A 20,568-nucleotide genomic window follows, 5' to 3' on the forward strand; every position below is an offset into this window, starting at 1 on the left:
TTAAAATTCTTCATGCTTACAGCAGGCATTTGAGCCCTCAAATAAAAAGACTCATTTTTATAAGTCTAACAGTAACAATTCTGATTTTTTAAATATAATCCTTTTATTATCTAAAAACAATTATAATTTTTTAACTCTGGAAAATTCAATTTAGAAGTCAATAGTTGTGATGATTCTAGAAGCTTCCAAATACACTTTATTAATATCTGAATCAAAACTCTAGCTTCTATATCGATACCACACAAACACCCCTTGGAACTGTCATAGTATTCATGGTTATAAATCAGGCTAGGAAAAGGGGTTTTTTTTGGCTTTGGCCCATTCAGTTTTGTTTCTACCTGAAAATTATTGTCTTCTGGGAACCAATTCTTTTGAAGTACTAAGGAGACACAATGCATGTCACCCGTTCATCATTGCTGCCTGCTGTGGTCTGGCACAGCTACCGCTTTCCCTGGCTGGCTGGCTCTAAAGCAAATACCGGGTTTCCTCCTGCAGTTCACCCTTGTCTACTGAATCGGTCACCCAACGCTCTTGCAGGATTTTAAACTTTTTCTTGAGAGTTCTTCTGAAAACTTTGAAGTCTGCAACTCGTCTCTGGTCTTCCCCAACGACTACATGAGAGACCCCCTCGGACAGGCGAGAAACGACCTTTGCTCCATGAAACCGCAGCTCAAGCGCTGTCACACCTAATCTCGTCGCCTCAGTTTTGGAACTCAGGTCATTAATGACAGCATACAAGTCCAAATAAACCGTGTAGTGTCGAAACATACTGAGAGGAGCGTGATCCCAGGAGTAACGATATTCCAAGTCGGCGATCACAGGGGCCATTTCTTCAGGAGTCTGCTGCCCGCTGCCTTTCCTCATTCCCGAAAACACCTCTTTCAGTTGACCCAAGTCCGTATCGACAAAATAGCTATCGCCATAGCGATCATATTCGCGGGCGAAGTTCTGCTTCGTCGATGGACACATGTGAACCATAAAGCGAGGCTGCCACGGCACGCACGTCTTTGTTTTAAAACACTCTAGGAGCCACTCGGGCTTGACCACGTCGTGCCTGTCTGAGGAGACGATGTTTCTCACCCTGACGTTCCCGCACCCTGCGATCACGCAGTACGTGTCGGGGCCCGGGTTCTGCACCACATAGCCACCAAGTTCTGCAATTCTGTTCTCCAGGTCAGACTTTGGGTGGCCGTCCAATCCACTCATGACACAAAACTCAACATCTTCAAATACGCTGGAAACCTTGCTGATGTTAGAAAGGTTAGGCGCTTTTAAATGCTCTACAATTCCAATGGCTTTCTTCGCTCTGGAGACGGGTCTCCGCCTTTTTTCCCGGGGTTCGTCATCGTCGCCCACATGGAGGTGTCTTGTGGCGAGCTTCCCAGACGCTTTTCCCCTCAGCTGCTCCAAGTCGCCCAGCGTCATGCACTCGTGCCACTCCTTGTCGTCTCTGATCTTCTCGATGCGTGGGAAGCGCAGCGTGGAGCCGGTCTTGTACATGTCGCTGGGGACGATCTCCGCGGCCTTGACCTGGATAATGACAGAATCGCGGGGCTCGATGTAGACTTCCGGCTTCTCCGTTCCACACAAGATGCTGCTCGGCGGAGATCTCTTCTGAAAAGGCTTCCAGTGTTTGGCTAGTCTCAAGCCCAGATCGTAGAGCTCTTTCATGGTGTACCCTGAGCCAACACGGCACAGCGTGTGGAATGCAGCCGGCCTGTCGCCGGGGGGCGGAGTCTCTGCCACTGCACACAGGAAGTGCGACATCATGCCGCCTCGTGAGCCCTTGCCCCAGTAGCCCCCCACAATTAAGAGGTCTAACTCGTCCATTAATCCGCTGACGTACTCTGGCTTAACTTTTAGCCACCCTTCACCTCTTTTGTCCGGCTTGTAAATGGACAGAGGGTGTTTGATCATGATCCCTTCCTCCCTCTTATCGATCGCGTCATTCAGTGCGTCCACCACCTCCTTCTTCGTATGCGCCTGCGTTTTCTGCACGATCTCTATCCGGCCTTGGATGGGTGTAAACGTGCCGTTGAGGATGTCGTACCTCCTCCTCAGCGTCTCACGCCCTAGCTTCTTGTTGTTAACCATCAACACGTCGAAAACACAGTAGCACGTCTGCAGGTCGGAATCTTCCACCATCCTTTTGATGTCAAACTTGGTCCCCTTCTGCATGAAGGTCTGCGTGGCTGGGTTGTAGGCCATCATCTCGCCATCAAGGATGCACACCTGCACGTCTGTCCCGAACGCACTGTGGATAAATGGGGTGAGAGAGCCTTCCTGGGGGGATCTGCCGAACTGATCGGTGTAGTCGTAGCCGTTCCTGGAGAAGTACTGGTACTGCGCCCCGTCCTTGTGCATCTGCATGCGCTCGCCGTCCAGCTTGGTTTCGATGTAGAAGCGCTGCTGTTTCATGTCCTTCTCCACGCGCTCCACGTCGGCCACGGCGGCTAGCATCGGCTTAAAGGCAGAAAACAGGGTGATGGAGATGTCACTGAGCCCCACGGAGGGGTCGTGTAGCTGCCTACAGACCTTTTCCAGATCCGTGGTGACGCTGTGCAACTCAACTGCGTCGTTGTGAAAGGCGGAAAGTACAGTCTGCTGACTGACGCCGAGCTTTAGGTCTTTGATGATCATGCGGATCAGCCACTTTTGCTCCAGGGCGGAGCTCTGGGTAATTAGCTGAAGAAGGCTCTTTTTCACCAGGTCTTTTTTCTTGTTGGAATTATTGCTGGCAACTAAGTCCAAGAGGTCATTCACCTGCTGTATGGTCAAGCTTCCTTTCTGCAGGCACCTGGGCTTCAACACAAAGTAGGCGACCATGGCGAAGTCGCCGGCGTCGGCACGCGCTCCGCTGGGCGTCCGGTAGTTCAGGAGCTTTAGGGCGTCCTTGCCTCCTCTCGGTAAGTTCAGCAGCTCGATGTAAAGCTTAGCGAGCATGGTTTCTTTGATGCCGTAAGCCATCCTCTCTCTTTCCAACTGGGGAAGAATAAGCCGCATGGCCGGGTAAAAAGAGTCCGTGACGCCCTTCTTGTTCTTATGAAGGGCGTCATGAAAATTTCTCCAAGAATCTAAAAATTCCTTGAAGTGCCTGATTTTTTCTGCACGGTCTTTGCTTTTCTGCATTCGTTCTAAGGTGGAGCATAGATCTGCAAAGGGGACATGAGCTGCGACAATTTGTGAAGTTTGTGAGGTAGCCATAGAAGCGACAGCAAGTCCTCTGGCTTTAACTGATAAAGCAAAAAAAAAAAAAAAAAAAAAAAAAAGAGTAACTTTAAGTGGCAGTTGCAATCTATCAATATTTGAAACAATGGGCTTCTAGAGGTGACTTAGATCATAATAACTCTTTATTAAAGTTCACTCAAGGAGGCCAGGTCAGTGCAGTGGCTGTTCTTCCTTCCTCCAGACCAGCATTTCCTGTCCCATATCCAGAGCTCCGCCCCCTTCCCACCAGACCAGCATTTCCTGTCCCTAGTCCAGAGCTCTGCCCCCTTCCCTCTAGACCAGCATTTTCTGTCCTGTGTCCAGACCTCCGCCCCATGACTGAGTATCAATTTATCTTAAATGCTGACATCCGCTGGTATTCCACCTACTAACTGTTTAGCACAGAACACAAAAATATGATTTCTAATAATAAAAAATCAAATCTGGTAAATTTTATCTCTAGGTTTCTGAGAAAAGTCTATTTATGTTTCTTCTTTATTAAGTAACTACACAGCGTCAAAACAAACTACATGCCATCACTGTTTTTAACAAATCACTTGTTCATTGAACGGAACCTGATTTCTGAAATCCAAATCACAGTGGACAAAAACAAACAACGGCTCCGCTCTCCTCTTCCAGCCTACCAAATTTTACATCCACATTTCCTTCGCTCCTTCACTGACAGCTACGGCAAATGCCTCTGCCATCCAAACTCAACAGGAAGTCTCCTCCCCCAAAACAGCCTTTTTTTTTTTTTTAACCTATTTTTATCACAGCTATATAAACACAAATTTATTATATTTCTTCTTGTTCATATGTTTTTGCTTGCTAGTTTCCAAATGTTCAGTGCCTACATACGAGCCGGGTTGTAGGCTAAGGTCAACACAATGTGCTTCTGCTTTAAGGCAGCTTATGTATTGTAAATAACAAAAGGGCATCATAAACACAGGCAATTACAGTAACACATTAAGAGCTTTACCAAAAATCGAATCAAAATCCTCACCCTAACAATCACTGCCATTTCACCAAAGACTTCTAAAATCAAGGATACCCAATAGGGTCCAGAATGTTTCCTAACACGGTTATCACAAGTGTGAAATTTGTTTGAAGTTTTAAATATCCCTGTACGTTCTACAGGAATCTATGTCAGTTGCTTTGGTGTGGCTTACATTATATAACAGCCATGTAAGGTCTCTAAAAATGATTTCAAGTAAAATGTGCGTCCTGGAGTAACAATCATGCCCTGTCACGTGACTTCAGACGCCCGCATCTGGCCAGGCAGCTGGTAAAATTCCCCCACACCTCACTGCCCGGCTCCACGAAGAAGTCTCACACCGCGTGGTAATCTGTGTCACCGGTGATTAATATGGTGCAGATCTGTTTGTGGAACTAATTACTAAATGCTTAGGAGTGATTGGTGGGAAAGCACACGGGGGCGGGGCTGGGTTGGCTAAAAGGACACCAGCAAAGCTTGGCAGACAGCCGGCCGCACTGGCAATGACGCACAGCACGCGCTAGTACACTCTGGAGGGAAAAACAAACTTCACTTCTCAGTCTTATTTTCGGCAGAGGAAACCCAACCATGCCAGTGGGTCAGATGAAGACGAGGCCAGCTGGGACTGCGTCTTCTGACATTTCTAACTGCTGTTCTTGTTGACCCTGGTTTGCATAACCGACTGTGCCACCTGGTTCCTTCAAGTGGGTATATGACGGTGCAGAACGCTACAGTTATAATTTCTGTACAATGCATGTTAAATAAGTACAGTAAGAGATACTTTCTGAATGTTCAAGTGTAGGCACATTTTCTATATGTCCACTTACTGAATACACAGTCTCAAACTTCCTCAACGAGAGCAAACGGTTCAAATTGAGTTTGTAATAATGGTGTATTTTAAGCAAAAGTGTGAATGCACATGCATCTTAAGACAGCTTTAATTACAGAAAACAAAGATTTCAAAATGCTATAAAGCACACAAATTTTGTTCAATGCAGCTGCAAGAATTAAATATTTTAATTTCTGTTGTGTTTTACCTGATCTCCAATTTTATTTTACTTTTTTTTTTTTTTTTCATTCTGAGGTTTGATGTTGTGCTTTTTCCATTTGCAATAAAGCAAACTGTTCGTTGGTGGGCTTCAGGTGCTGAAGTTCACTCGCACTCTTACTAAACATTTTTGCCACAAGCTTTCCAAGGTGCTCAAGGCGGTATGACCTGGCTACCTGTTGCATTCATGCTTGCTTACCTATGCAACCTGTCAACCCCGACGTGGGAGGTAGCTGGGGGAGCGCGGAGGTTGGGAGGAGCTAGGCTGCAGGGGGGCGACGGTGTGCAGGGGAGGTGTCCCTCAGAACACGATCTCACTACTAGGCGGCTGCCAAGTCGCACCCGACACCCGTGAGCAGAGACCCGGCGGCAGCGCGGAAGGCGGCAGCCCATCAGAAGCTCCCGGGACCTGCGGCGTGGGCAGAACGCCGCCTCACCTGGACCACCAACCTCCCTCCCTCCTCCAGCCCGCCGTACCGTTTGCCCGGCGGCGTCCCGTCACACCGCCCAGCCTCGTTCTGACCGGAAGCTGTCGCCACCGTAAGCCGGTTCCGCCAGCTGCTCGCCGCGCAGGCACTGTGGGGGCGGGGGGCGGGTCCTTGCGCCGTTTAAAGGCCCGGGCGAAGCAGGCGGCTCAGGGCGCATGCGCAGCGGGCCACCGGGGCCTCTGCCCGGGAGTAGCTAAGGCTGTTCCTTTCCACGCCACTGGGTGTCGCCGTCGAGCCGAATTTGGAGCATGCGGGTTGCTGCCAGGACATGCTTGGTTTGTAAAACTTTCCAAGAGAAGAGAGCGTCCTCCTCCTAAAAGGTCGGGGGGGCCAAAAATATCTCAGGTTCTGTGTTCTTTGTAGCGTTTGCACTGTGCAGAAGTAACACAGCACTACATAACCGATGGCACAGAAACATACTTGTATGGATTACAGGCTCACATGTATTCGGTGATTTGAAATAAAGTTACCCAATAGTTTTGTTGAGCACCTTACTGTGGATAACTATAGTGGCTATTCAAGATACACGGAAATATAAACTCAGGTGTTAAAGTCCAACAACTCTTGCCTTCCACCGGAAATGGCGGCTGTGACCTACCCTTCTCCACCAATGAGAAGTCAACAATTATGGGCAAAGTGTAAGAAGAACACTTGGAATTGTTCCCTTTGAAAGTGAAGCTTTGCTGCACTGGGAAACGCTAGAGTGCCCAGTTATTTTAGGGGCTGTCAAGTGTGGAGAAACGGTATTTCACAACACCGACAGTTCAGGGCTAGCTTAAAGTGGAGCCTGAAGGGACTCGGGCCAGCTTGAACAAGGCAAGCATAGTTCCGGCAGCCTTGCCCTGCTCCCCCAATCCCTCTGCCTTGCTAAAAATCATTAGATTTATTCCTAAAGCTAGCCATCAAGGTCTTTTCCCTTATTTGGCCATTTCTTCCTCCTGAGGCCATCAAACTGCGCCCCCACCTTTGCTCTAGAATTACCGATCAAAATATGCCACATCCTAACCCATTCAACACAGACCTCCTCTTTTTCTCTTTCTTTGCTTTTGTTTGTTTGTTTGTTTGTTTGTTTGTTTTGAGACAGGGATTCTTTGTAGCCTTGGCTGTCCTGGACTCACTTTGTAGACCAGGCTAGCCTCGAACTCACAGCGATCCACTTGCCTCTGCCTCCTGAGTGCTGGGATTAAAGGTGTGCGCCACACCTGCACGGTCATTTGCTGCTGTTTTTCTGCCTGAGTCAGAAAGCAGCCACTTTGACTTGTTTTCTCTGCTTTAAAGGATTTCTCTGTGAAAACGGGTGCTTGGGTGTGGATTGTGTCTAGCCCTGGTCTGAAAGGAAACCGGCTAGGCCAGAGCTCCTAACACAGCCCGATACTAGGGCTCCCTATGGCCAAGTGTTTAATGTCTAGTTCTCCCAAGTCTCCGGGACTGTGATGTTGCAGTGCAAAGCCACGCACAGCAGGTGCCCCTGCTCTGTGTTAGAGGAGGCCCCGTTACTGGTCGGGGAAATAGCTCTTCTTCTTCATCTGTGCCTAATTCAACAGCTCCTGAACTCCACTGTCCGGTGCAGGCAGAAGTTCGCATTACCGACAGGAGAGCCACGAACTATGAAACAAGAAAAGCTAGAAACGGATTCAAAGACCTGACTCTAATCTAAATTGTTTGCGTGTTTGTTAGCTGCATGGTTCATGGAGAACCAAGTTTGCTTTGTTTTGTCCTCACTGAATAAAAAAGAGAGAGAGAGAGAAATGAAAAGGAAGGACATGACTGCTGCTAAGTATGGTGGAGGAGAAGGTTTATTTTAGATTAAAGAGAGTGCACAGCCCGAAGCACAGACATCCGGCAGAGGCCAGAGTGAACACTACTGTGAGCTTGGCCTCAGGGACTGTAAGGATCAGGTGTGTATATACCGTGGCAGGTCCACTTCAGTGAAGGTCATAAAAATAAAACACAAAACAACAAAGCAAAACAAACACACAAAACACAGGGCAGCGCTTTGTCTTGGGAATTCAATTCCTTACTGCTCTTCGGAGTCACGGAGTGTGCACAGATAACAACTGACTGAAAACGCGGAGCGGAATCTGGCTCCTACGGGCCACCGTCGACACGGGGTGGAGCCTACTCTTCTGCGCATGCCCGGAGGGGCGGACAGGCTGGCCTCGCACTCCGTGCAGGAAGCGGGAGAACAGGTTATGTGGGGGCCGGCGGGGGCATTTGCCGGCGACACCGCGCGCGGGCCGGAAGTGCAGGCTGCGCCAGCCGCGCCGCAGGAGCTCCGGGCTAGACGGTGGCGACGGCGGCCCCTCGGCGGGAGGAGGACGATGAGGAGCGGCGGGGGCGGCGCGGGGCCTCGCTGCTGCGCGGAGCCGGGTTCCGAGCCCGCGGCCGACTGCGCAGCCCGCCCGCGAGCCTGAGTGAGTGCGGCGGGGACGCGGGCGGCGGGCGGCCTCCCCGACCTCCTCAGCCGGGGCAGCTCGCTCCCGTCTCCTCCCCCGCCCGGATCCGCGGGGCAGCAAACCCCGGGCTGGAGTCGGAGGGGCGGGTGCGTTTCTCTGTTAACAGGTGCAGACCTGCTCACGGCGCAGCTGCGAGCCGCGGGGCCTTAAGATCAAGAGAGTTGCCGCACACTTGGAGTCGCTTGGCCGAGAGGAGACTTTTCCACACCGTCGTCGGTGTGAAGCGACATGCATGAGGGAGTGTGCTTGGCCGAGCTGTCAACCTGAGACAGACCTCTCTTAGCTCCTGTGCACTTGTTTACTAGGCAGCCGTAGCCGGTGGCTGTTAGGTTTGACGTTTGGCTTTCGTTGTTGTCGACCCCGTCTTCTGGCATAAGTACCTAAGTGTGTGCGTGCTTAGACGTGATCTCTTCTAAGGCGCTGCTTCATCTCACTGAGAATGAATGATTGTCCGTGCCGAGTTATGTCCTAACCCTGCCTAAGACATCGCCCAGTTGAGCTGTGATTGAGTTGGGCGTGCTCTGTACCTCCCGCCTTGCAGTGCGTTGCAAGTGTATACAGTGGAGCCGCATACGGCCACCGCCACCGCCGTCAAGGACCTCCCAGCCTGTGTAGGCAGGCTCATCACCACGTTGGTAAACACTGCCACATGAGTTGGCACAGACCACAGAATGGAACTGGTGGCAGTAGGGACAAGGCCAAGGAAAGCTGTCAGGGGGATCTGTAGTCTGAGCTTGGTTTTTCAAGCAGAAAAGTAAAGCTTTCCCCCGATCTGAATGTATAAGCACCAGTGGGTCCTTGCCGCGGCGTAACTCATGTTGGCACTCACAGGGCTCACTGGGGCTTGCTCTGCAGTGCTGTGGAATGAAATGCTTGAATTTTTGTCTCTGAAGTGGCAGCATTTTATCACCACATCTTAGCTATAGTTCAACTAGACGCTTCGCCCTGCTTTTGTATGTTAGGAAATGAATATTCAGAAAGACCAAGCAAGTGGAGGGCAAGCTGACTTCTACAGGTGGCCTGTGGCCTTTCCCTGCAGCATCGGAGGCAGCTTGTCTTCTGAGTTACTGGTGGGGCTCTTCCAGCCCATCAGCCAGACACAGTGCAGAAACTGAGGCTCTGAGCCACCGGGAGAGCAGTTTCTCAGGCTCATCTATCCTCCAGGGTTACAATATCTTCTAATGACTGTTGGTCTGCCTCAGGAACACCTTCCGGTCCCCACTTTAGGGTAGATCTAGCACGCGCCCCAGTTCGTGTGACTGAGGTGTTTGATGGGTGCCAGCTCCCCAGTGGCTTACTACATTCTGTGCCGCTGACTTCCATAAGTCTTAGACCCCAAAGCAGTACCTTCTGCTATACCTGCTTGCCAGAGGCGCCCACAGCAAGAGCAGCCTAGAGTGAGCCCGGGAGCGCAGGTGCTTCTATAAAGTCTGTTGCATATAAGGAAGTGATTCCAGCTTAAGTGAATCTCTAAAAGTTGGCGGGTTCACAATAGTCATCACTCTACAGTCCAGCGTGAGCTTTTAAATTTTTTGGCTTCGGAGTTTCTTTTTGTTGTTTACCATTTTCTTACTTGCAGATATTTATAATCTCAGAACAAATTGTTACTGGCTTCCATGGTGACAGTAATTTGTCATCCAAGTTTTTGCCCAAGATGACTGCATTTGCTCAGCCCTTGGTACTGAAAGGAGAAAAGCATACAGGTGACACTAACTTCCCACCTGGTGTAGTTTGGAAGTGTCTCCTTCACAGGTTCCCATGCTCTCAGGACCCTTCGGGCCTCCAGCATCCTCACAGGCAGATCCTGTTCATCTGTCCCCTGGGACTATCAACACACATATTCATTATTGATGGCCTGTGGTAACCGGCAGGGAAATGGATGGCTCATTCTGTGGTGGCCCCAGCACACCGAGAATAGCTATTTGGGGTTTGCATTTCAGCTGTGCGTCTGGCAACGTGTCAGAACTTCCCAGTGCTCAGCAGCAGAGGAGGAAAGTTGATGTGAGACTGGAGCTCTGTGCGCCTTGAAGTGTGATTGGAGCCTGAATTCCAGCATCTTGAGGCTGCCCCCTTGTGGTGTGGTTCTCACTGCCCTGTACAGTCTTCAACCAGCCAAACTTTGTAACTCACAGAGGCTGTTTTCAAAGGCCTTAGGCTGTTGGTAAAATCAGTTAACAAATACAAACTGCACCTTTTCCACTTTAAAATGATTAGATTGTGTAGAGAGTAATTTTATTTGTAGGGTAGTTTTGACATTTTTTAAAGTATAAATTTGTCTATGATAAAGACCTAGATCCGCCCAGTTTACTACCTAGTTTATTACCACGCTGACAGTTACAACTCATCCACTCCTTCAGCTGAGTTTCAGTTACTCATGTAGTTGTTACTCTTTAATTTCGGGTGTCATCACTGGGTAAAGAACCTCATATATTTACATATTGCTCAAAGGATCTCAGTAGTATGCTTTTCTCAAGGTCACGGGGAAGGAAATAGTTACGTTAAAGGACAGCTCTCAAACTTTGGTTTTGAGACCTTGTGACTTTTAAAAGATAGGTTTCTGTTTTTTAATTCTCTCTGTCTCTGTCTCTCTCTCTGTCTCTCTCTCTCTGTCTCTGTCTCTCTCTCTCTCTCTCTCTCTCTCTCTCTCTCTCTCTCTCTGTCTCTGTCTCTGTCTCTGTCTCTCTGTGTGTGTGTGTGCACCCTCTGCTTACATCTCTCCCTCGCTGTCTGGGTATGTACACCTGAGTGCAGTGCCCTCAGAGTCCAGCAGAGGGCACTGGGTCTCCTGGAGCTTATTGAAAGTTGTCCAGCAGGGGTGCTGGGACCTGAACTAAGGTTGTCTCTCCAGCCCTCAGGACCTCTTTATAGTAATTATTGAGGACTCAAAATAAATTTGGGCTAAATGGATATTTTATTGTATTAGAAATTAAAAGTGGAAAAAAGGGAAGAAATTAAAAGTGGAAATTTGTAAATTAGTAACAAATCCATGACAGAATAAACAACATTTCTTGTAAACCTCCTGTAATTGCAAAAATAGGGCTCTGGCATTGCATAACCCTTTATCACTTTAGTGCCTGCTTGGTGGAAGGCCAAGCTGTGCTTCTGCGCCTGTGCTCAGAGGTAAAGTGTGCAGAAGTATTTCCACACTCCACTGGCTGTAGGTGGAGGGACAAGGTGTTGTCTATCACTGCAGCACACTTAAGAAGTAGCTCCCTAAGAGTCGCTTACCTTGTGGCATTGGAAACCCGTGTCAGAGAAATTTTGGACAGTGAGATCCACTGGGGCTGCCTTACATTTAAAATGGCTGTGTTGTGTTACACTCCTGGCAATGTAAACTCATGACTTCTAGCCTTCCCCAGTGCGTTCACTCACTTCTGCAAATGGTAACACAGTCAGTCGCCAGAAATCACACTTGCTAGTAGCACCAACACAGAGTTGTCAAAGTCTTCAAGTACTAGAAACTTGAAGCTTCATTCATCTCAAAAAAAAAAAAAAAAGTCTTGTAAAAATGTAGCCTGCAGTTTGTCAGTTGTCTGTTAACGTAAAAATACGTCACTGTGAAAAGGCGGCCAGTGTAGCCTGCACTTCAGATGTGTGTCCGTGCATGACCCAAGAGCTTTCATGCACGTTCCTGTGTACAGCACATGTTGGGTAAGTTTTAGAAGTGTTAGCATGTAGCTAACCGTTGATGTTGTCTCTGCAGAACTATTACATGAACCTGTGTCCCCCTCCTCAGGCTCATGATTAGGAAGGAAGGGAGCTCCTGCCTGTTAGTGCTGCACATGGGCACTGCTAGGCCACGGCTGCTGTCCACCATCACATACACAGTGCAGTCACCAGACACTGGCAGGGTATGCACCGTCATGGTGTGAAGGCAGTGCTGTCCTCATGGACCCTCCGCAGGGTCTTGAGCAGCTCCAGAAGCCTGTACCACCTTTTGAGAACCTGCAGCTGGGGCCTCAGAGTTCATGGGACGTAACTGCTCTAGTTTCCCCTCTGCCGCCCTGGCCAAGTACGTATTAGCTTACTCTGAACCCTTTGTGTTTCCAAGAACAACTGTGCTAAGTGGTTGAAGTTGAGTGGCACCAGCACATGTCGTGGAAAGGAGGAATCTTAGCCCCGCAGCTAGCCCTGTCCTGCTTCTAAAACACTTGCTCGGCGTTCCCTTGGTTTCTTTTGTGATGGGCAGTAGTGAAGTGAAGCTTTGGGTTTGTTTTCCTGTGTTACGGATGATTGATCTTTGATTCTCTTCATGGCCTCTGTAACTGCATGAACTTATGATGTAGGTTCAGTCATGAGTGTATGTCTGTCATGCGAACAGCGCAAAATCTGCTCAAGATGTACCCAGCAGATGATGAGCCTGCAACAGCAAAGCTGTAGCGCACTGATCATGGTCAGCATGCAGGATTCAGCGTGGTGACCTTGTCTGTGGTGCTGCCCTGGGTCTTTAAGTGGTGTGACACAGTAAGATCATCACTCTTAGTGAGCACACTGGGAAGTCAACTGAGGTCATCTCCAGTGGGTCAGGTGGGCTTGGCAGCAACCCTGAGGCATGGGCATAACTTTGATATTGAATTCTATCTCTTGATGTACCAGTTTATAAGATAGTTAAATGCTTTTCTGTGTATGTGCGCACCTCTGTGAGATTAAGTTTACGTCACGTGCATAGGAACCTATGGGGGTCAGAAGATGGCATTGGGTCCCCTAGAGCTAGAGTTACAGGTTGTTGTGTGGCACCATGTGCATGCTAGAGATTGAGTGAGCAGTAGTAGTACGCACTCAGGGTGGCTGATCCTTCTCTCCAGCTCCGAGGACGTATGGGAAGGAATACAGTTTGTATCAGTCAGGGAGCACAGGACTGAGGAGGTTAGGTGATCGTGGCCTGTGCGCTTGGTATATTAAGTAGTTTTCCATTTTGTCTGCAGTCGCTTGGTCTTGTGTGGCAGTTAGCCTTCCTGGTACCTCACTGAAGCCCCGATGGCAGGGCAAGCTTTGCAGCAGCTTACATGCCACACACCAGGAAGCACAGAGCTTTGTGGAGCAGAAGTGGAGCTAGGCTATTAACTCTCAAGGCCTAACCTAATAGGCCTGTGTCTGCCAGCCAAGCCCCAGGGCCAGAAGGCTCCACAGTCTCCTAAAACAATGCTGTGAGCAAGCTGGGGAGTGCTGAAACCCATGAGGCCTTGGGAACACTGCACCTTTAAATCATTGCTGAGTGTACCTGCCATAGACATAAAGACAGGAAGCATCCAGAGCTCAGTGCCCTGATCGCAAGGAGGCACAGCTCATCTTCACGTTTGTGTCTCAGGAACATTTCTCTCACAGGAAAGCAATCCTGTCTGACCTGACTTTCCTCCCTTTTTATGTCCTGAGACATGCTTGCTGACTGCAGTGCAATGCTCCAGGCCGCTCTGTTCAGAAGGCAGGAGTTAGCTGTAACTGTAACTGTTTTCTCATTCACATGTAAGTCAAGCATGGTGTAGTAGGACATATACTCTGTGACTGGGCCATGTATGGTTGGTGGCATTGATGCTGTAAAGCTTACGTTCAAGCATGTCACACTCTTCTGACCATAGCTAACATGATGCAGCAAGCACTTTGAGGAGGAGCATGTGCTTAGCTGTCGGGAGCCTCAGGTATTGGAGAAGAGAGGTGGAAAATGTAGATGAAGAACAGGCATGCTAACAAGGACTGGTACATTCTAGTGAGTGCTAGAGTCTTGAAGGAAACCACCTAAGGGGAACAGTGCTGGTTCTGTTCCTGTTGTACAAAACGTGAGGAAATTAGTGTTCAAAGAGATCTGTGGCTCATGCTTACAGACACTCACTGCTCCTTGCCTTGTGCCTGTGTGGGGCAGTATGCTGTGGAAGGATCCGACTGGTAGAGAGCACTGCTCCTTGTAGGGTCCTAGCTTCCTCCCAGGAGTCGCACTTCCTGAAGCTCCATGTCATCCAAGAGATCCTGGAGACAGCCACATCCAGACTGTACTAGAAATCATTAAGCAGACATTAGCCAGAGCCTGCAGGGTGATACATTGACGAGGAAAGAGTCTGAAGATGATGGACATTAGGGTTGCAGACAGTGGTTGCCACTTCAGTCAACTGGATGTGATGGCCAGTGAGGTTTGTTCTCGCATCTCAAGAGCTCACTGAGATTCCCAGGAGTTTCCTAGGAGTGGGTGAGTCTACAGAGTGATGCCTTTCAGAGACATCTGTGTGATGCTGTCAGGTCATGTCTGACAATACAGCAAGGACAGAATGAAAACATGAAATCAGCATTTCCTTCCACACAGGCTAATAAACTCACAGGCAATGGTGTAGCCGAATGCTGTGGAAGAGGTTAACACTTAGCATTTCTGTGTACTTCATAGACGATCCAGTGCTTTCTTCCGGTAGGGATCTGGGCTATGACTAAACCATCATTTCTCCTGACTGTGATGCTAAGGTGTGAGTGCATTCAGCTTGCAAACTGCATATTCTTTTCTGGTGATACCTCATAAATGTTTTGCCATGTGGCGTATACTTTGAGGAACAGTTGATGACCTCAGTCATCTTGCGTGACGGAGTCTTGGGTTAGCTGGGCCTTTCAGACTCTAAGACGTAAGTATCACACAAGGTGCGAGCCAAGCTCTGCAATATTCAGTGGTGGCTGCATAGCCTGCGGCATCAAGTATCTCTCTCCCATTGGTAGCTCAGGGTTAGTGGAAAGATGGCACGGGGTGGAGAGTAGGGCCCACACAGTGCAGCTGCCTCCTGCTTCTCACACAGTGATGTCTTCCTAACAGCCCATGGGCATAGGATCTGAAGCCTAGCAGAGGACAAGCTGTTTATTCCGTATGGCACCCAGCTCAGAGAAGCCCTCACTTCAGCTTGGCCGGTCTGTAGCCCTTCCCTGTCCTCTTAACCAGAAGGAGCTCACCAACAGGAGGCTTTTCCTGGCCAGCCACAGTGCTCTGTTGAAGCTCAGCTAGGAGCCTGCCTTTCTCTAGTTTCAATAGGCCTGCAGGTGAAATGCAGGTTGCTTTTTGTATGCTAAGTGAGGAGGAGGAGCTCTCCTTAACCTTCATCCATCTCTGTATGCAGTTGACTCACTCACGGCAGCTTTCATTTCCACTGTCAGACGTCCAGCTGTATGTGTTGATAGCGTAGCTCATTGCTGACAGTTTCACTGAATGACATTCACTGTTGCAGTTCCAGTTCCTCAGAGAGAGAGAGAGAGAGAGAGAGAGAGAGAGAAAGCGCCTTTGAGGTCGCTGGTGGAATAGGGCAGAGCTTGCCAACAGGCTGGTCACATGGTGTCATTCTGACCCAAGCCTGTCGGCATGAAGGAAACATTCATGCATGTGTTCTAAACAACTCAAGTTCCATTAGTACTCTTCAAAATGGCTGACAGTTATCCCTGCACTGTGGTGTAAGAGCCCACCACAAATGATGTATCATACTTGTTTTCATAATGATACTTTGAGGTGGCTTCTAAGGAAGGCTTTGTGGGAACTTCCAAGTTTGTCACTGCTAATCAGTTAAATGCTCAGACAGACAAATGGCCTACGTGCTCACTGCTCAGAAAGTACCTCAGTTTTAGCAAGCTGAACTTTAAACCATGACTGGTTTTCATAGGCAGTGTAGTCTTGGGTGTGTAGCCGTGAGGGTTGCAGTACTTAGGCAAGAGAAGAGGCTGAGGGCTGAGGTAGCTGAGCAGACCTAGGTGTGGCTTCCTGCGGATGGTGAGCGCCCCAGTCCCCTTACAGGTGACTCTGTTGTCTTTAATAAGAACTGTGATTTGGAAACTAAGTCACCTTATTGCTAATTACCCAATTGCAGGCACACTTTCCATGGACACATGTTTATAGATTTTTATTGTCTTACATGTATTAAGTAAATTCTTATATTGATAATTAATTTCAACCACAACCAGAAAGCTATAAAGTCAGAAATATCAGTTATGGGGCAAATGAAATTATCATATTTTTATTGCTGACCAGCCTTATGTAGGAATTAATTTAAATCTCATTGTATTACAGAGAGAGATCAGACAAGAGCTAGGTGACAAGTGAGGAGGCAGTCACTCAGTAGGACTGAGTAGACCAGTGGGGCCTGCTTGCTGCTTCCTACCTAGGAGGCTAGGGCTAGAGGAAGACTGGGGACCCTGCGGCGGAGGCTTGAGGGCAGTGGGTTGCAGTGCGCTTTTGCCTTCCAGGTCATTATTGCCCTGAGTCACTCAGCATTGACACCCTGTCAGGTGAGTGAGTGGACTGGGAAAAGAGCAATAGAGTATGACTTTTAGAAATAAAATCTTAAGTGGTATCTAACCAAGTTTTGCAGTACTCTAATGTACATGTGTGTATAGGCACACAATATGTGTGCCATTCCAAACATTTTAAGTCAATTTTTGGATCATAATTACAATTGTCATCATCATTGTTTTTGTTACATTGTAAAGCTGGGGATCAAATCCCAGGCTTTGCATGTGCTAGCAGGTAGTCGATCATTGACTTGTATGTGTTGCGTCCACTTTTTAAAATATTTTATATAAAGTTGAAGCCAATTTATTTTCAGGTTTTCTGGGTTTTGTTTCTTTGATTGATTGTATTTTTGGTTTTGTTTTGGTTAGTTGGTTGTTTTGATTTTTCAAGACAGCTGGCTGTTCTAGAACTCTCTCTGCTTACCAGGCTGGCCTCGAACTCATAGAGATCTCTATCTTGAAAGTGCTGGGATTAAAGGCGTCTTAATTCAACTCAGAAATAAGTCTAAGGTTTGTGTGAAAAGGCCATATGATCATGTAGTGTCATATGACCGTGTGTCCTCCTCAGACTCTGCTGCTGCAGAAGAGGAGCTGAGCCCTGTCTGAGCCTCTGACAGGAGTATGAGCTAACCCTGCAGCCTAGTATGGTGCTCTGCTGAGCAGGCTTCATGCTGTGCCCTGTGGCTCCGTTTTACCAGATGGATACTTGGCAGTGCTTGGGCATTCTTCCTTTAAGTTGTGTTTTCATTTGACCTGCAGTACTACTCTTCCTGTAATGGGACTTGGATGGCCATGCTTATGTCTACTATTCCTGTAATGGGACTTGGATCGCCATGCTTATTTCTAGAGATAAAAGATAAATGGATTATGCTGGTGTTTTATGTTTAAAATAATTCACTTGAATAAAATCCAAGCATGAAGACTGAAGGAGTGGGGAGTTCAGTTGCCTAACATGCAGTGTCCCCAGCGTGTAGTTCCCAGAGCCATATAAGACTGAGCATAGTGCTGTAAGCCAGTAGTCCCACACTGGAGTCACAGACAGGAGGGTCCAAAGTTCTAGGCCATCCTTAACTGTGTACACACACACACACACACACACACACACACACACACACACAAACTAAGGGTGGAAATATATATGAAGCCATAGTAAAAACTCATTTATGAAATAACTGACTCTTTTGACAAGTCTATAAGTTTATTTTTTGCAGTCAGTCAATAAACACAGTGTTTATGGCTTACTGGTGTTTTTTAAAGCATAAAAACTGTCTCGGTTCATTTATGACAACATGCATAAAATGTATTTTTGAGATACAGTCTAAGTAGCCAGCACTAGCCTCAGACTGAAGCTACCCCCGCCCCTCCAGACACAGCACCTGGGTAAACCTCCGACCCACACTGCCCGCTGGTGCAGTTTCTTCTCCACCATGTCAGGACCTGCTGCTGCTTTGTCTAGCAAGCCCTTCTGCTTCCTTTAGGTCTGCCTCCCAGGATCTGTGTGCATCTGTTTCACATTTGTGACATCTGTGTCACATTGACAGACTTGGCTGTGTGTCAGCACCAGCTCCCTTGTTGACCTGTAGGACTGACCTCAGTGAGGATCATTGCAGCATGCTAGGTGCTGCAGTGCGTTCCTCACAGCACTAGCAATCAGATTTGTTTACAGTCTCATATCAAGGATATGTTGTTAAGCTTTTTCTCAAAGTAGTGTAGTATTAGGGTAAGTTACTTTAGTTGGTGTTGGTAGGTTACAATCTTCTAGTCCCCTCTTTCTAAGTACAGTTTGCCCTGGACAAGTGTGTGTGGCTTAGCCATCCTTTTGCCATGAGCCTGTGATTTCTGTTTCTTTGCCCTCTGGTAGTTACTTTTTGTTTTTGTTTTTGTGTTTTGTTTGTTTGTTTTAAATCAGAGTGAATGTAAAGTTGTAAAAAAATAAGTGGGGGTGGGATTGAAAGCACTGAGGGTAGGAGGGGCTCCAAGAAGCCCGCTGCCTCCTGACTGAATTATACAGCTGGCACAGCAGCCAGGTCCAAGCCTCCACCTCCTCACATGTGACGCTGGGAATGGCGTTTACAATTTGTTTTTGTTGTTAGTTTCTGTCGACCCACTGAGAATACATGAATGAAGTACCTTTTCACAGAGTGTAGGTTTGATGACTGTGATTCGTGACTACAGGTTGGGAAGACAGAATGGAGGCTGCTGGGGAGTTGTAGTGACCCCTTTCCTGGGCAGAGGGAATTAACTCCTGGAGTGCTGAGTGCATTTCATGGTGGCCCTTACCTGTGCAGGAGAGGTGCTTTCTGAGTCACGGCCTCTCTCTGTCTCCTAGGATACCTACGTGGAGCTACCATGGAAAAATCCTGGATGCTGTGGAACTTCACGGAAAGATGGCTACTAGCCTTGGCATCCTGGTCTTGGGCTCTGTGCCGCATCTCCCTTTTGCCTTTGATAGTGACTTTTCATCTGTATGGAGGCATTGTTTTACTTCTGTTAATATTCGTGTCGATTGCGGGCATCTTGTATAAATTCCAAGATGTCTTACTCTACTTTCCAGAGCAGCCGTCCTCTTCCCGCCTTTATGTTCCCATGCCCACGGGTATTCCACATGAAAATATTTTCATCAGAGCCAAAGATGGAGTCCGCCTGAATCTGATCCTGGTGCGATACACTGGAGACAATTCCCCCTACTCCCCAACTATAATTTATTTTCACGGGAACGCGGGCAACATAGGCCACAGGTTACCGAACGCGCTGCTTATGCTGGTGAACCTCAAAGTGAACCTCGTGCTGGTTGACTATCGGGGCTATGGGAAAAGCGAAGGGGAGGCCAGCGAGGAAGGACTGTACTCGGACGCGGAAGCTGTGCTAGACTACGTGATGACCAGGCCTGACCTCGATAAAACGAAGGTTTTCCTGTTTGGCCGCTCACTGGGAGGAGCTGTGGCCATTCACTTGGCTTCTGAGAATTCGCACAGGGTGTCCGCCATCATGGTGGAGAACACCTTCCTCAGTATCCCACACATGGCCAGCACCCTGTTCTCCTTCTTCCCCATGCGCTACCTTCCTCTGTGGTGCTACAAGAATAAGTTCCTGTCCTACAGGAAGATATCGCAGTGCAGGGTGCCTTCTCTCTTCATCTCCGGCCTCTCTGACCAGCTGATCCCCCCCGTGATGATGAAGCAGCTGTACGAGCTCTCCCCATCCCGGACTAAGAGACTAGCCATTTTCCCAGACGGGACGCACAACGACACATGGCAGTGCCAAGGCTACTTCACTGCGCTCGAACAGTTCATCAAGGAAGTGATCAAGAGTCATTCTCCTGACGATGTGACGAAGACATCATCCAGTGTCACCATCATCTGACGCTGCCTCTTGATGGGTGCAGAGGATGTGTCCTTTCTGGGTGTGCTCATACGGTCTGCAGTGACTGAGCTTTGAGAGGCTCCGCTCTGCGTCTGATGGCCCTGGAACCTTCCATACTTTCAGAGCTGGGCTTCTTGAGAATGTTTGATCTTCCCATCAGAGCTCCAGCCTGGTGAAATACCTACCCTTAGCTTTAGTTTAATATTCTGGTTTGATAGACGTCATCCAAACGCTTCTTACTGGTTAAGCGGTAAAATCTATGTTGTGCTCAGATGGAGACACAAGCAGGAACCCTTCAGGGATCATTCCTTTAGTAAATACTGGGACAATCACGGGAAGCAAGCCTAGTGCTGCTGCGTTTTCACCTTAAACATTAAGATGAACTGCATGGTGATGTTTTATTCTTGACTTATGCAATGCGATATTTTTAATGTAAATAACACTGGTCACATGCCAATGTATATGGTCTCCTGGGTTATATCTATTTTTATGTAAACTCTATTTTGTTTCAGTGAGGAATGAGTGTGAGGACTGTGATGGATTCCGTGCTCTGCTGCTGCTGAGATCAGCGTTTTCCTATAATAAACAGGACCATTTTTCCGATACAAATGTACTGTGTTTCTGTTAGGTACTGTCCGCATCGTGGCTCGTGGGACAGGAAGTTAGCATCTTGCTGCAGCTTTCTCTGCATGCTGGACCTTTTGACATCGGTGATTTTGGTTGCAAATAGAATTTTTGCCTCTGTCAGTTTTTTGAATCTCCAGCTAAACA

At 48.2% G+C, this 20,568-nt stretch overlaps 2 protein-coding genes across 3 annotated transcripts; one reads left to right on the forward strand and one right to left on the reverse strand.

Annotated features, from left to right (window-relative positions):
* Positions 1 to 398: 398 nt before the first annotated feature.
* Positions 399 to 7,794, reverse strand: Lig4 (DNA ligase 4). 2 transcript variants are annotated; one of them, XM_051169455.1, is made up of 2 exons: positions 7,648 to 7,794; positions 399 to 3,233 (listed from the first exon to the last, which is right to left on the reverse strand). In XM_051169455.1, exon 2 carries the CDS (start codon positions 3,202 to 3,204, stop codon positions 466 to 468), a length of 2,739 nt encoding a protein of 912 aa, XP_051025412.1. In that variant the 5' UTR covers positions 3,205 to 3,233; positions 7,648 to 7,794; the 3' UTR covers positions 399 to 465. The 2 variants fall into 2 exon arrangements, with proteins under 2 accessions (XP_051025412.1, XP_051025411.1); XM_051169454.1 differs by lacking the exon at positions 7,648 to 7,794 and adding an exon at positions 5,727 to 5,885.
* A 96-nt stretch (positions 7,795 to 7,890) lies between these two features.
* Abhd13 (abhydrolase domain containing 13) lies at positions 7,891 to 19,797 on the forward strand. Its single transcript, XM_051169456.1, has 2 exons — positions 7,891 to 8,151; positions 18,764 to 19,797. The coding sequence occupies exon 2, from the start codon at positions 18,784 to 18,786 to the stop codon at positions 19,795 to 19,797; it is 1,014 nt and encodes a 337-aa protein (XP_051025413.1). The 5' UTR covers positions 7,891 to 8,151; positions 18,764 to 18,783.
* The last annotated feature ends 771 nt before the right edge of the window (positions 19,798 to 20,568 follow it).

Source organism: Acomys russatus, chromosome 27 (genome assembly GCF_903995435.1).
Source record: "Acomys russatus chromosome 27, mAcoRus1.1, whole genome shotgun sequence".
Classification (NCBI taxonomy): domain Eukaryota; kingdom Metazoa; phylum Chordata; class Mammalia; order Rodentia; family Muridae; genus Acomys; species Acomys russatus.